The 13,101-nt window shown below is 39.6% G+C and overlaps 1 protein-coding gene across 1 annotated transcript in view; it reads right to left on the minus strand.

The window, feature by feature from the left end:
• Positions 1 to 973: 973 nt before the first annotated feature.
• LOC142487104 (GDP-mannose 4,6 dehydratase-like) overlaps positions 974 to 13,101 on the minus strand; it is a 147,655-nt gene continuing 135,527 nt past the window's right edge. Inside the window, exons 4-5 of the mRNA XM_075585823.1 lie at positions 2,963 to 3,031; positions 974 to 1,476 (exon numbers count right to left, since the gene is read on the minus strand). Of these exons, the coding sequence (XP_075441938.1) occupies positions 1,414 to 1,476; positions 2,963 to 3,031 (132 nt within the window). The 3' untranslated portion in view covers positions 974 to 1,413. The remainder of the gene's footprint in view (positions 1,477 to 2,962; positions 3,032 to 13,101) is intronic.

A 13,101-nucleotide genomic window follows, 5' to 3' on the forward strand; every position in this document is an offset into this window, starting at 1 on the left:
GGATAATAGATCACAATAAATCAGCAACATGGGTTCTCCCTCACTTAGCTTTGTCAAAAGTAAGAGCTCTGTGTTGAAATAAAACTTTAGAAATAAGTGCATGTGTGAAAAACGAACTCCGTTAAAGCTGTGAAACACACATATGGTTAAGTCTTATACCCAATTACAACCTTTACATTTATTTCCAGCTCTTGCGATGAAGTTCCCCATTCACAGCTCAGTGTCGCCCTGCAGTAATAATGTGAGTCATACACGGAATCCTAAATCAAAGATGCCAAGCAAAATACTTATTTTGGGTTTCTTCTTTATTGGTGTTTACCCTTAATCTTAAACATGGCAGATTGAAAAAGGAGGGTTACACAAAACGGACACCTTTAAGCAAATATACTAAATGGGTACACGTTTTGTATTTAGTGCTGGTCTTTGTTAGCCTCAAGGTAAGACATGAATGTGAGTATAAACTCGATGGAAGATCCCAGACCAAAGCATGGGCTTTATGACCTCTGCATAACCTTGGCAAGATACCTTCATCAACAGTTAGTGACCTTACAGCTTGTAGATATATTCTTTCTACTCTCATTGCCATCTTCTGGGCTGCTTCAAGATCCTGTAGAGGGCTAATTATAGTTAGGAGAAACAGGAAAGGACCTGAATGGCTCTTTTCTGAAGGAGCTGGGTCTTGGTTATAGAGGGGCCTTTTGTCACTGGCTCCTTGACTGCACTGAACTGCTCCTTTCATGCCAACCTCTAAACCTCCTGTGCTTACAGGCATGCCTTTAGGAGAAGAAGAAATTGCAGAGGGACTTTTCAGTGACTGAGAATTTATGTGATTCATGAAAAAATAGAGGCCATCAAATAATAGAATATAGAGATATTAAAAAAAAAAAAAAAGCTACTTGGCTGTCTGAAAATGCCAGTCACAATGGAGAGAATAAACTGTTTAAATTATTTCAGGAAATGAATAGCCAGGAAATAGAAAATGCTTTTTAATTTTTTTTATAGATATAAAGCTTGCAGTTGAAGGCAAAGGGAAAAACAAAACGATCACACAACTTGGTGTTTCCTAGAAATGCATTTGAAGAAGATAAGAAAGAGGAGAGCACATGGTTACAAAATTGCAAGTTCCAGTTGTATGACTGCAGAATAATAATTGCACATAGTCTTCCCATAACTCTTGGCATAAAGGGTTGCAAAAGAAAATTAACAATAACTAAATGGATATCTTAAATCTCCCACCCACTAAACATAGACAATAAAAAAAAGAAGAATCAAACAGCAGCAAAGGACTGTCACCAGTATGTTTAGAATGTAATATTAATTAAGACAGATATCATTTCTAAGTACAATTCTCTTGAGGAGCCCTGATTGGATATCTTCTGTCTGGCAGGCTGTTGTGCTTCAGATCATTCTCATTTAGGCATTAGGATTGGTCTTCATAAGGACCAAGTCAGCTTCTACCATCTCCTTTACCAATTCCTGCAGTGAAATAAAGGCATACCATCAAGTCATCGCAACCATCTGTGTGTTGCACATGCACAGAGAGAAGACAGAGGGGAGACATTAGAGACAAGAGAGAATGAAAACATATTCAAGTGTGTGCATCAACATTGTACATTTAGGCCCCGAAAACCTTTCCAGGTCCCTTCCTGTCACCCATTAAATTGTAAATCTTGCATTAAAAGTACCTCAAATAGGACAACATATAACTATTATTTATTTATATAATATTTTTTTTTACAAAATCTATTTCTACATTTGTGATTTTCCCAGCAAAATAAAAAAACGTTTTTGCTTTATAGCTGTTACTGTCCTGCAAGAATGACTATAATAGCACACAGAATACAGTGGTCTTTTAGTTTAAGCATGTTTATATATAAAAATATAAATGGCACTCTAATAAAGTTAAATTAACTGCCTGGGTGCAGAGTGTAGCACAGATAAGTATAAAAGAGTATAGGAAGCATGCACACCAGGTCTTGGAGAAAAGATATCACATTTACTTAAACATATCAACATTCTGGCTCACTCTGGAACCTCGCTCGTCTTGACAGGTTCCAGAATGGGTCGGAACATTGATATGTCTAAATAAATTTGATAATTTTTCTCCAAGACCTGGTGTGCCTGCTTTTAGATTGTAAGCTCTTCGGGGCAGGGATTGCCTTTCCTATTGTCTGATTTTGCTGCACTTACTGTATTATTATAATTCCCTGTACTGTATTCTTTGTGAAGCGCCGAGTACACTTTTGGCGCTATATAAATAGACATACAACACACACACACACACACACACACACACACACACACACACACGTATATATATATATATATATATATATATATATATATGTATATATATATATATATATATATATATATATGTATATATATATATATATAGCAAATGGAAATATTCCTGTATGCTCGTTTGCATGTCTTAGACAGGTCTGCAACCCTGCCTTTCACCATTATCACCCAGCATACAGCACTTGGCAGACCTGTCTAAGACATGCAAATGAGCATACAGTAATATTTCCATTTGCTATATGCTTTGCTGTGGAGGGTTTTTGTCACTTTTTTTACCCACCATAACTTAACTAAGTGTGTGTGTGTGTGTGTATATATATATATATATATATATATATATATATATATATATATATATATATACAGGCACACCAGGTCTTGGAGAAAAATGATCAAATTTATATATATATACGCGCACACACACGTAAACTGTGCACTAAAATAGACTTTAATATAACATAAGAGAATAAGACACACACACACACACACACACACACACACACACACACACACACACACACACACACACACACACACACACACACACACACACACAATTTTATGTTAATTTATAATGCAATTTATTATAGATCTCTGCAGGCACATTAATTTTGCAGCTTGATCAGTTCCAATATCTAGTAGGATGGAAACCACTTACATCAAAGGTAACTTTACATTTCCAGCCCAGCTTTTGATTTGCTTTGCTGCAGTCTCCTTGGAGGAATTCCTAAAGGGAGAGAGAAAAAGAAATAAAATAACAAATCTGAATGTCCTGAAGAAGAGCCACGTGAAATGAAAATTCTCACCTTCAATGTCCCCTTGATGGAATTATTCTAGATATTTCATATCCTAAGCATTACGATCAAAAGCAAATGTCTAAGCTGAACACTAGTGTTGCATAAAATGAGTAGGAGGCTCTGGTGATTTAAACACAAAAGGGGTATAATTTCCTCCCAACGCTTTGTTGTTGTTGTTGTCTTTTAACAAACAGATTATTTTCACTGAAGCAGGGAGCTGGTTCACCAAACTAATCCTTGTTCCTATAATGAAAAGCACCTTAGGGGCCTTTAGTAGCTCCAATTTGTCCTAAACAATGAAATTAAGCAAAGCCTTGAGGCTGCAGTAAGTCTCTTCAAGGCAGCGCTGCTGAGACTATATTCATGTGAGGGTTAAAGGTAATGTCAGGGCTAGGTTCCTGCTTCTGATTACTCAACAACTTCTTCTATCATCCCTAACCACAAATCTCTGTATGCCATTGCTCAGAACCTAAACACACACACATACCACTCAATCTACATGAAATTACTTCGGTTACAGTTCATGGTCTACATTTATCTGAAGAACAGACAGATAAATCCGTTCGGATTTGTATTTCTTTTGTGACCTAACCACATTCTGCCGAAACTGCGGAGGCGCGCGAGAAATGCAATGGTGCAGCACAGCGGTCGGGTTACTGCATCGACTGGTTCAAATTAATGTGTTTTTTTGTTTAAAACAGAAGTAAATCGCAAAGCAAACACAATAACAAATTAAATGCCCTCCTTTAAATAAAAACATGTGGTCAGCACAAAATGCAGAAACTGTTAAGACCCCGGTTTTTTTCTAATGCCAGAGGTTGGAGGCTTGTCATGCTTTTGTTAAACACGAAGCCTTTTCGCTGCTCGAAAGGCCCGAGCCTGAGCACTGCACAGATATATATATTGCAGCCTGACTCACAACTGCCACCAAGAAATCTGCTTCTGTTCCATAAATACATTGGCTCAATCTGGAAACAAAACCACCATGGGGTAGTTGTACACAGGAACTAAACACAACTGTGGCCTAAACAATAACCCTGATATACAGTCAGCCAGAATAAGTGCGTCTCCCAACAAATCCCTGCGATTCCCAGCCTTTTTGGGGCTGCCGTCTGCATCACGTCCGTGTTTGACGGTTTTCATTGTACATACTCGAGTCATGGAAAGGACGTAATACTGTACATGCGCCTGTGCTATTTTAACCACGTCAGTGATGGCCTGTGCTGCGCTGCAGACACCTTCAGCACTTTGGCGTTCCAAATATATATGAATGTTTTTACATCAACATGTTATTGAAAAAGGCAACAGGAAGACAAAGGCATAATTGAAAGGATAACATTAAAAAAATAAAAAAAAAGCTGTTCATAAATGACTATTAGGAAAACAACGATTTGTGTTTAAAAAGTGCAGCACACTTGGGCCTCTATGTGGTTTCCATGCTTCTTGTCTAGTGGTGGAGCTCAGGAGCAAATATTTCCAGTGCTTCCAACCTTTACACTCTCTGTTTCTGATACATATGCCCTTCATTTCACATAAGCTAAGTTGACCCACGCTTTCAATTACTCTTCGCTCCTCAGTCACTTGTTGCCAGATGTGGCACTGGCTGTGTCCCAAATTGGACAATTCCTGACAGCGAACACGCATGAAATAAAGAACTCACTATGCTGACTTGGCTGTCTGAAGTGGCTTGCAAACAAAATTGAAAGCAATGTGCAAGTACAAGTCGATTTTTATAACCTGCATGCCCCAGATTACAATAAAAAGCCTCTACAATCAACAACAAAAAGATCATTTGTACAGTACTTTCTACACAACTGACAGTCAGCATAACTGCTATACACAACCTTGAAGGCGCTTAATGTGTGGAAATGCAGGGTTATAGTCTCAAAGCTTTATCTCTGACACCTTCATCATTAAATGCCAAATCATATAAAAAGACGCTGTTCAAAAACCCTCTGATGAAAAGCACATAATACTGGTTTGTGTGAAACGTAATTAAGCACAAGGGAGATACACTTGAAAGCAGGAGACCTAAAACTATGATACAATTTGAGCTGTGCTTGGCATATGTTGATACAGACTCCACATAAACTATTCCCCTATAGTATTTTAAGCATTTACAACTTCGATGAATTATCCGCATATTAATAAAGATGACATTAATGCAACCTCTGGTACACTCATAGTACATGGAACATCTAACAGTTTAACACAATAACAGCATCATTTGCTCTATTCAATTTCTGACAACAGTTTTCTTTTCTAAAAAAAATGAAATAAACATGATTATCGCAGGTAAAGGAATCTAAAGGAAATAACATGTATGTCTTAGCATTGTCTTTAATTTCCACTTTGATTTTTTTTTGTGCTTGCGAGTCCCTTTGCTTGTGAAGGTGTGAATCACCACCACACTTCGATGGTAAACTAATCTCATAAGCGAGAAGTCGGGTAGAGAGATCTCCAAGATATCTGTTTGATAACCTTGCCACCCAACCGTGTTTCTAGACATGTTTAGGGGTGAAAGACATGCAGCATCGGCATTGTGATAACTATTCACCATGCCTCGAGTGGGACCCTGATGCGGAGAAAGCGATATAAAGCAGTAATGGAAATAATAAACTCTACCTAAAAATGAGTAATCTTCACCACAGAATAATATCGTCCAGTACTAAAAAAGAATGAATAATAGCCACATTTTCTCCTGCAGGCTGCAGACTCATGTAAAAAAAAAAGAAAAAAAGTCAAACTTTGAGTTACCTACGAAAATGCTGAAATGCCCCTTCCAGGCAAACACAAAGGGGCATATTGTGTGGTTCTAACTACTTTTCCAAAATGGTTTTTAAAACCCTGAGAAAAATGTAAAGCATTTTAAAGTAAATACCCCACTTCCCGAGCACTGCTTCTGGGTGTGAGTGCTGCATTTACTTTGACTGTTTAGGTGAAAGATATGGTCTGAAAACGTAGTTGGTCTAATTCAATTATTGTAATTGAGATTTTCAAACAGTTATGACCACAAGTAAAAAGGGGACATGGATAGGAAGTTCATAGTTAAGATATTCAGCTAATGGAGGGATGCTGGAGAATGTAGTCTTGGGCAGTACAATACATTGAAAATAGTGTCTGCCATGGCCATCTTCAGAAGTGTAACTCATATCTAAATTAGTCATTTTTATCTCGTATCTTTCCTTATCAACACTTTTATTGCTGGCATAGTCAAAGTGCATTAAATATTTTTGATGAGTTCATTATTTTATTCAGTTCAATATGCAAGAAGAGCCTTTTCTACAACTAGATTATTTAAACAATCTGATAACATACATTGGAGAAATATTAAAATTATATTTCGATTGTATTGTGGGACATAATTGTAAAAGCTAGAAGGGTATTCTGCTTCATTGTTTACTCAAGTCATTGTGGCTCAGTTTTCAAAATGTTCCTGATATTCTACGCATTTCCCAAAAGTAGTAACCAACTCAGTAGAAACACCGCACTTGTTAAGAGGAATTATTGAACGAAATTATGTTTAAAGTCTTTACTGCTGTCGGCAGAAAACCAGCCAAGAGGCAATGAGTGTCTCAGAGTGAGCCCCAGATGATCCTACCAGGTCTGGAAGTATAGTTCTCTACATGTTAACAGATCCACAAGTGGGCATGCCAAGTGCAGCATATAGCATTTAGGTGAGTCTACGTAGATGTGGTGAAGATAAATTAAATGTTGCATGGGAAACATCTATTAAGAAGTCATGATTGAAATACAGTTGGCTGTATACACCAATGAGTAGACTGAGTAATCTCTTCCCTACTTTTGAAGAACTACCCTGGGTTGATGAAATGGTGAACAAGTCAAAAGCCGCTCTGTCAGCCCATACAATCAGTGAAAAGGAAGGACATCTTGTCTTCAGTAGGTACCATATAAGCATCTGCACAAGTTCAGAAATCACCCATAAACATAAGACTTCTTCCCTGCATTTCAGTCCATACACGTGCCAGTGACCCGTAATCTAACAGTTTAATGTATGTTGTAATTGTATTGACTATATTATAGTGGCGCTAGAGTTTTCAATCTGGAAGAGTCTTGCTTTATTACCGGATAACAACATCAACAACATCACCTCCTTTCACCTCTATGCCCACATTGTCAATTTAGTCTCCATTTGAATACCAAGTTTAGGAGACTTTATGGAGGTTCCTCCTTTCTAATGTATTCCCCTAAATACTTTTAATCCTCCATCAAAAGGAACCCTATTTATAAGCATGTAGGCTAAACTAGTATCCAAATCCTCAATCCCTACGGTACTTTTTTTTGTTACTTACAATTCTCACAAAATTATTTATATTTTTTTAAGATTAAGAGAGCCATTGCAGCAGCTTTATTTTGATATTGGGTTCTGCAATAGTTCACACTTGGGAGTCAGGAGGGAATTTGACTCTACGTTCATTGTTTGATATACTGTTACATTAGGTTTTTTTTTTTTTTAAATCTCCTTCTGGCCCCATAGTCTGGGGCTGTGTAGGGTAAAATGTAATGATTACAATGGACTCTGTGGTTTGTTATGTATGTGATAACCAGCACTTAGTAACATATACAGGCATACCCCACATTAACGTACGCAATGGGACCGGAGCATGTATGTAAAGTGAAAATGTACTTAAAGTGAAGCACTGCCTTTTCCCCACTTATCGATGCATGTACTGTACTGCAATCGTCATACTGATGTAAATAAGGCATTTGCAACAGGCTCTATAGTCTCCCCGCTTGCGCACAGCTTCGGTACAGGTAGGGAGCCGGTATTGCTGTTCAGGACGTGCTGACTGGCGCATGTGTGAGCTGCCGTTTGCCTATTGAGCGAGATGTACTTACTCGCAAGTGTACTTAAAGTGAGTGTACTTAAACCGGGGTATGCCTGTATATATATTTATTTTTTTACACCTTTTAATGGACTAAAGTCTAGTTTTCTTCAGAACCACATTTTTCACTTTACAACTCATTTCAATTTCTAGCATACTGAATTGCAGTGCTGTTTCAATTTCATATTCATGGTAAGGAAAAAAATAAACTTAAGTCAATGCTAAATGTAGTACATCTTTTGAGTAAGCCTATTACTTTGTTCATTCAAGAAATGGCTGATAATAACAATCATACAGCGTGTTTGTAAGGAATATTGAAAACCTTCTTTTGCAATATTGCCAAAAAATGGGTGAATGTAACATTAACAAAGGATATGCAGAATCAGGGGGATTACATTGTTTGGGTGACAAGTCAGAAGCTTTTCAATCAGAAATATTGGGGGCGTGTTCTTGACATTTTCTTTCTATAAAAATACAAGTTTAGACAGTGTTATAGAGGAGATTTTTTCCTGCCTTCCTTATGCCACAACAAAAGGCAGTTGAATGTTCTGTGAATCACAGAGAGCTGAAAATGACAGAGCAAGAGCCCTTTTCAACATCCCAATCAAACTATGTCATCGCCCCACCTCATGTTTAGATTCAAATCTGCCTTAAGTTAAATAAAATGTTGGTGGTCGCTATGCGTGTTCCCTGTGGACATTTATCTCAATCACAATATGGCCTCACAGATTTGCCCAATGTAGTGTGATTGGCAGTTATTACTTCGGCTGAGACTCACAAACAGCAGAGTAGGCTCAGGGAAACGGGCAAAAACACTCAATTTCAGCCTTGCCCAGTGATTACCATCACTGTACCCATGTAATGAAAATGCCCAGCTCAGATGTACTCAGTTTCCAACAGTTAATAGCTCAGAAATGCAGATAACACTACAAAGTCTCAATCCTTATATTTAGTTCAATACTGCAATACTGCTGAGTGCCGCTCAGGAGAGGAGCAGAGGCCCATTGCTCCATGGAAGTCTCATAAATTGTAGTCTCCTCCACATTCACAAGATAAAGATTTATTTCCAAATCACGGATATACCAAAATATAAAATGTATTTAGCACAACGTTTCGGGGACCGCCCATTCGTCGGGTAGCGCACCTGATGAAGGGGTTGGTCCCGAAACTTTGTACATCTTTGTTCTTGTGAGACAACAATTTTTGACAGTTAATAGCCGACAACGGCTCAGATTTACTCAACAAATAAAGTAAAGGTAAATAAGGTGAAACAAGGTAATAAGGTGAAGGTACGTCTTAAAACAAGTAAATCTTTAGTGCCTTAGAAAATATGGCCCAATGGCCCTGTTGTGAAAGGAATCACAAGAGCTCATATAAGTGTAGCCCCTTCTCCCTATGCCTATGAGAACTACGCAGGAGACTACGTGTTCTGCTGTACCTGTTGCTACAGAAGGCCTAAGCCTCCACCTCTGGGAACCTGGGGTGAGCTCTTTCTCCTCCCGTGCAGCGCCTCCACCTATGAGGGATCCCAGCGTAGGCGGGATAACCCATCGCAGGAACCAATACACAGTAAGGAATAATACACACACAATGGATTTAACCATCTTTACTGTACACATGTTAACATATATCAACCACATGTAATAATAGTACTCCTGTATCCACAGTATACAGCCAATGTCCCAACACTTGGTGATTCCCCCAAAGTACTGAGGGTGCAGTGGCACCAATACCCCTGAGGTCCTTCCCAGTCAGTCCCACCCAAGTGTGAGTTAGCGCTACCCCTGGGAACCGTTGGTGCATGTATACCTTCCTGGGCACTCCTGTACCCAGGTGCAGCTGTCGCAGAAGGAACAGTCAGGTCCCATGCCGCAGGGGCTCCAACATAAATCCCCTCACTCCTTAGGATCCTGACCCGCCTCATGGGGTGAGCTCCAGCTTGAGGGTCTCACCTGAATGTCTATATGGCCTGTGGCCTGGTCCCAGACAACCGAGAACCGCGTGGCCATCCGGTCACCGGTGCAATAACACTGCTATGTCACTAAAGGTGAAGCGTCCCTACCTGGGGCCTTCCCTGCAACACTCAGCTCGGGTGACTCAGGGCCTAGCTAGGGTCTAGTGGGCAAGACTAGGCCGTGTCCAGGAGGCACTGCTTCCTGGGCACAACCTACCATCCTGCCGCCCTCCGTCCGACTGAGCTCACTGGCTCCTGTCCCAGAGGATATCCTGTTTTTCTCCCCTACCTGACACCCATTGGCTGGTATGTCCCATGTTTTAATTCTCCCCCCCCCCCCCGAGGACTCTGGGACATGTAGTCCCTCTACAGGCTATCTTCAAGATGGCCACTGCATTATTTCCGCAAGGCATTATGGGACATGTAGTTCCCAATGCCTTTTTCAGGCCATCCAAGATGGCCACCGCACCGCTTGCCACTGCGCATGCACCCCACCTCTGTAATGGCCGCCGCTTCTTCTCCCCGATTGCGCGGGGTCCCGCAGAGCAGCTGGTCAGTTCCCCGTCCCGGAGCAGGGTAGGAGACTCGGCTACATAAGTATTATTAATACATTAACTTGCCATCTTAAGTTGAAAAATGTATTTAGAGACAAGCTTCTATTGTGATGGAATACTGTCCCCACGCAGGACCGGTATGGATATTTACTTTTTGCTTGGCTACTGTGGGCTCTGTAGTAATCATTTTATTCCATCCCGGGGGGGGGGGGGGCACGTTTCCTAGACTCGATATCTCAAGATTGGAAAATGGTGGCAAAGTGCTGAAACTACGTTTCACGAGAGCAGTTAATATAACAAGGAATATATAAACACATTTTGACCCAAGCAGCAAGGTTGTGTGTAGTATTATTATCGAGTACCAAATTAGATTGATGGCTGTAACATGTTTAATAGGTCAAAGATACAGTAAGGGATTGATGCTTTACAAAAAAATATTCAGACAAGGAAAGCTATTTTTCAATAATAATGCTTTAATTGTTAAAGTTTAAAGTGGTAGTCAGATGCTCTTAATGGAGGAGGGTTGTCTGTCAACTAACTCAGTGTGAGGATGATGCAGTCCTGGTTTTGTATGGTACAGTAGTTTTGTATATTAAAGAAAGATCGGAAGACATGTCTGGATCATAACTATGGTGGAGTTAATTGGTAGCTAAACCTAATTTCTTTCATGATTAGGCCACATTTGGATGTTAGAATCTACAGGTACATTGATGGTAACTTTTGTTCTTTATTAGCCAAGTAATTATGTTGCAATTTTTAGCTAAATTGCTAAAAGTACATATCTGATCAGTATTCATTTCAGAAGACTAGGCGTCAAAGGACATAAACATGTAAAACATTCACTTTAAGGGTGATTTAATCTTTCTAAAAAAAAAAAAAAAATAACTGATTAAAGGGTTGTTAAATGTTGTGCCCATTAAGCAGGTTTGTCCCCTTGAAAACTAGTTCATGTGGGAGAAATACTTCCTCTAGGAAACCAACATACTGAACATTAATACTTACAAGTCACCCAATATCACATACGAGAGCATTACACTATTTTTCAATGTAAGCAATATTGTTTCCACCAATTGTGAAAGGCACATAATAAGATGAGCCATCTTTGTATCAGCCTCTTTAATGCCCGGCAAGGCCCTCCAACATTGAGTTAACACACAGAATACACGTTATAAATGGCTGAAGTAGAGAAGGCCCGACTCTCGCTCTTTCAGCATTCCTAGAAAACTAGAGGAGTGGAACGGCAAAGGTATCAAGGGAATGAAAGAATGTTAGGGGATTTAGCTCCTAGTATAAACTTGTGGTAAATACAGCATGAGTGGCCAAATGCTATGTAGCAAGAATCCCATTTACATGCACAAAGTAACCGCCTCAATAGCTCATATTTATACAGAATGTCTATTTAATCTTCGCTTCAGAAAAATGAAAACAGGCAGGCATTTTTTTTGTCTCCAGAGAAGTTCGAGCAGTATCCCTATCTTATCAGCAACAAGCAAATCTCCCATTTCATCATGAGCAAACACGGAAAAAGAAAACCGCACTCTGGAAAAAATAAAATGATACTGGAGGACAGTGATAACACTTACAGTGTGCCCTCTTGCTGTCTTTGTTTCTGAATGTCAGCACAAATTAAAGCAGAAACCAGGTCTGTGTTTTAATGACAGGGGGTGATAAGAGACGAGAAGAAAACAGCAAGCTGTCTGGTCTGGTCAGGAAGTTAGGAATCAGTGGCATTGTCCGTCAGCGGGGACCAACAGAATTCCGTCAGTGCTAAAACAATGCTTCATCTCAACCTCAGGGAAACTGAGTCAGTCGGCACTGGCTTGACAAGCATACTGACACTGGAGATAAAATGGCAAATGGAGCAAACCAGAGGGAGCTGGCCCCTGCACTGCATACTTCTCACTGCCAGTGCTTAATCACTCTAAGGGACATGATGCACAAGTTAATCAACACAAGCCCATAATGTATCCCTCTGTGAAGAATACATGCAGCAGTCCAGCTACACTAGTGCTTGTAACATGTTGCTCTTGTGGATCGTTGGGTGAATGGCAGCCTTTTCAATCATATCCGAATGAAGTGTGTGCAGGATAATTGATCATTTCATTACTGTGCCAGAAGTCAGTTTATGTCGAACTGCATGGAAATAGAAAACATTTCAGTTGTGTTGATGCATAATCGAATACATATATCGACCTGGATTCAATTGTTAGGTTGGAAATATGAGAGTGATTGTCTTGCGAAGACACTGCCCTGTAAGGTGGGAGACTTATATTCAGGACAGCTGCAAATCCCATAGCCGTTGGGCAGTTACTTTATTCTTCGATCTACAATCTTACACAATAGGAATAATAATCGTCAACGGATGTTTTTTTTGGGCATATGTAATGCATCAGTCCTGAAGAAGAGTACGGAATGATGAAACCAGTAGGGTTAGGGAAATGCTGTCTTCTGTCGTCATTATGTTGTACTGGGGAACACAAATAACATACTTCTATCTCACTTAGTTAGCTACATATATCATTTGCAACCACAAAAAAAAATATGTGTATAATGCCTAACACATTAGTATGTTACTACTTCAATTTCAATATGGGTGGGGTGGGCAACACTAGTCCTCAAGGGCCACCAACAAGACAGGTTTATAT

Source organism: Ascaphus truei, chromosome 2 (genome assembly GCF_040206685.1).
Source record: "Ascaphus truei isolate aAscTru1 chromosome 2, aAscTru1.hap1, whole genome shotgun sequence".
In the NCBI taxonomy this organism is placed as follows: Eukaryota; Metazoa; Chordata; class Amphibia; order Anura; family Ascaphidae; genus Ascaphus; species Ascaphus truei.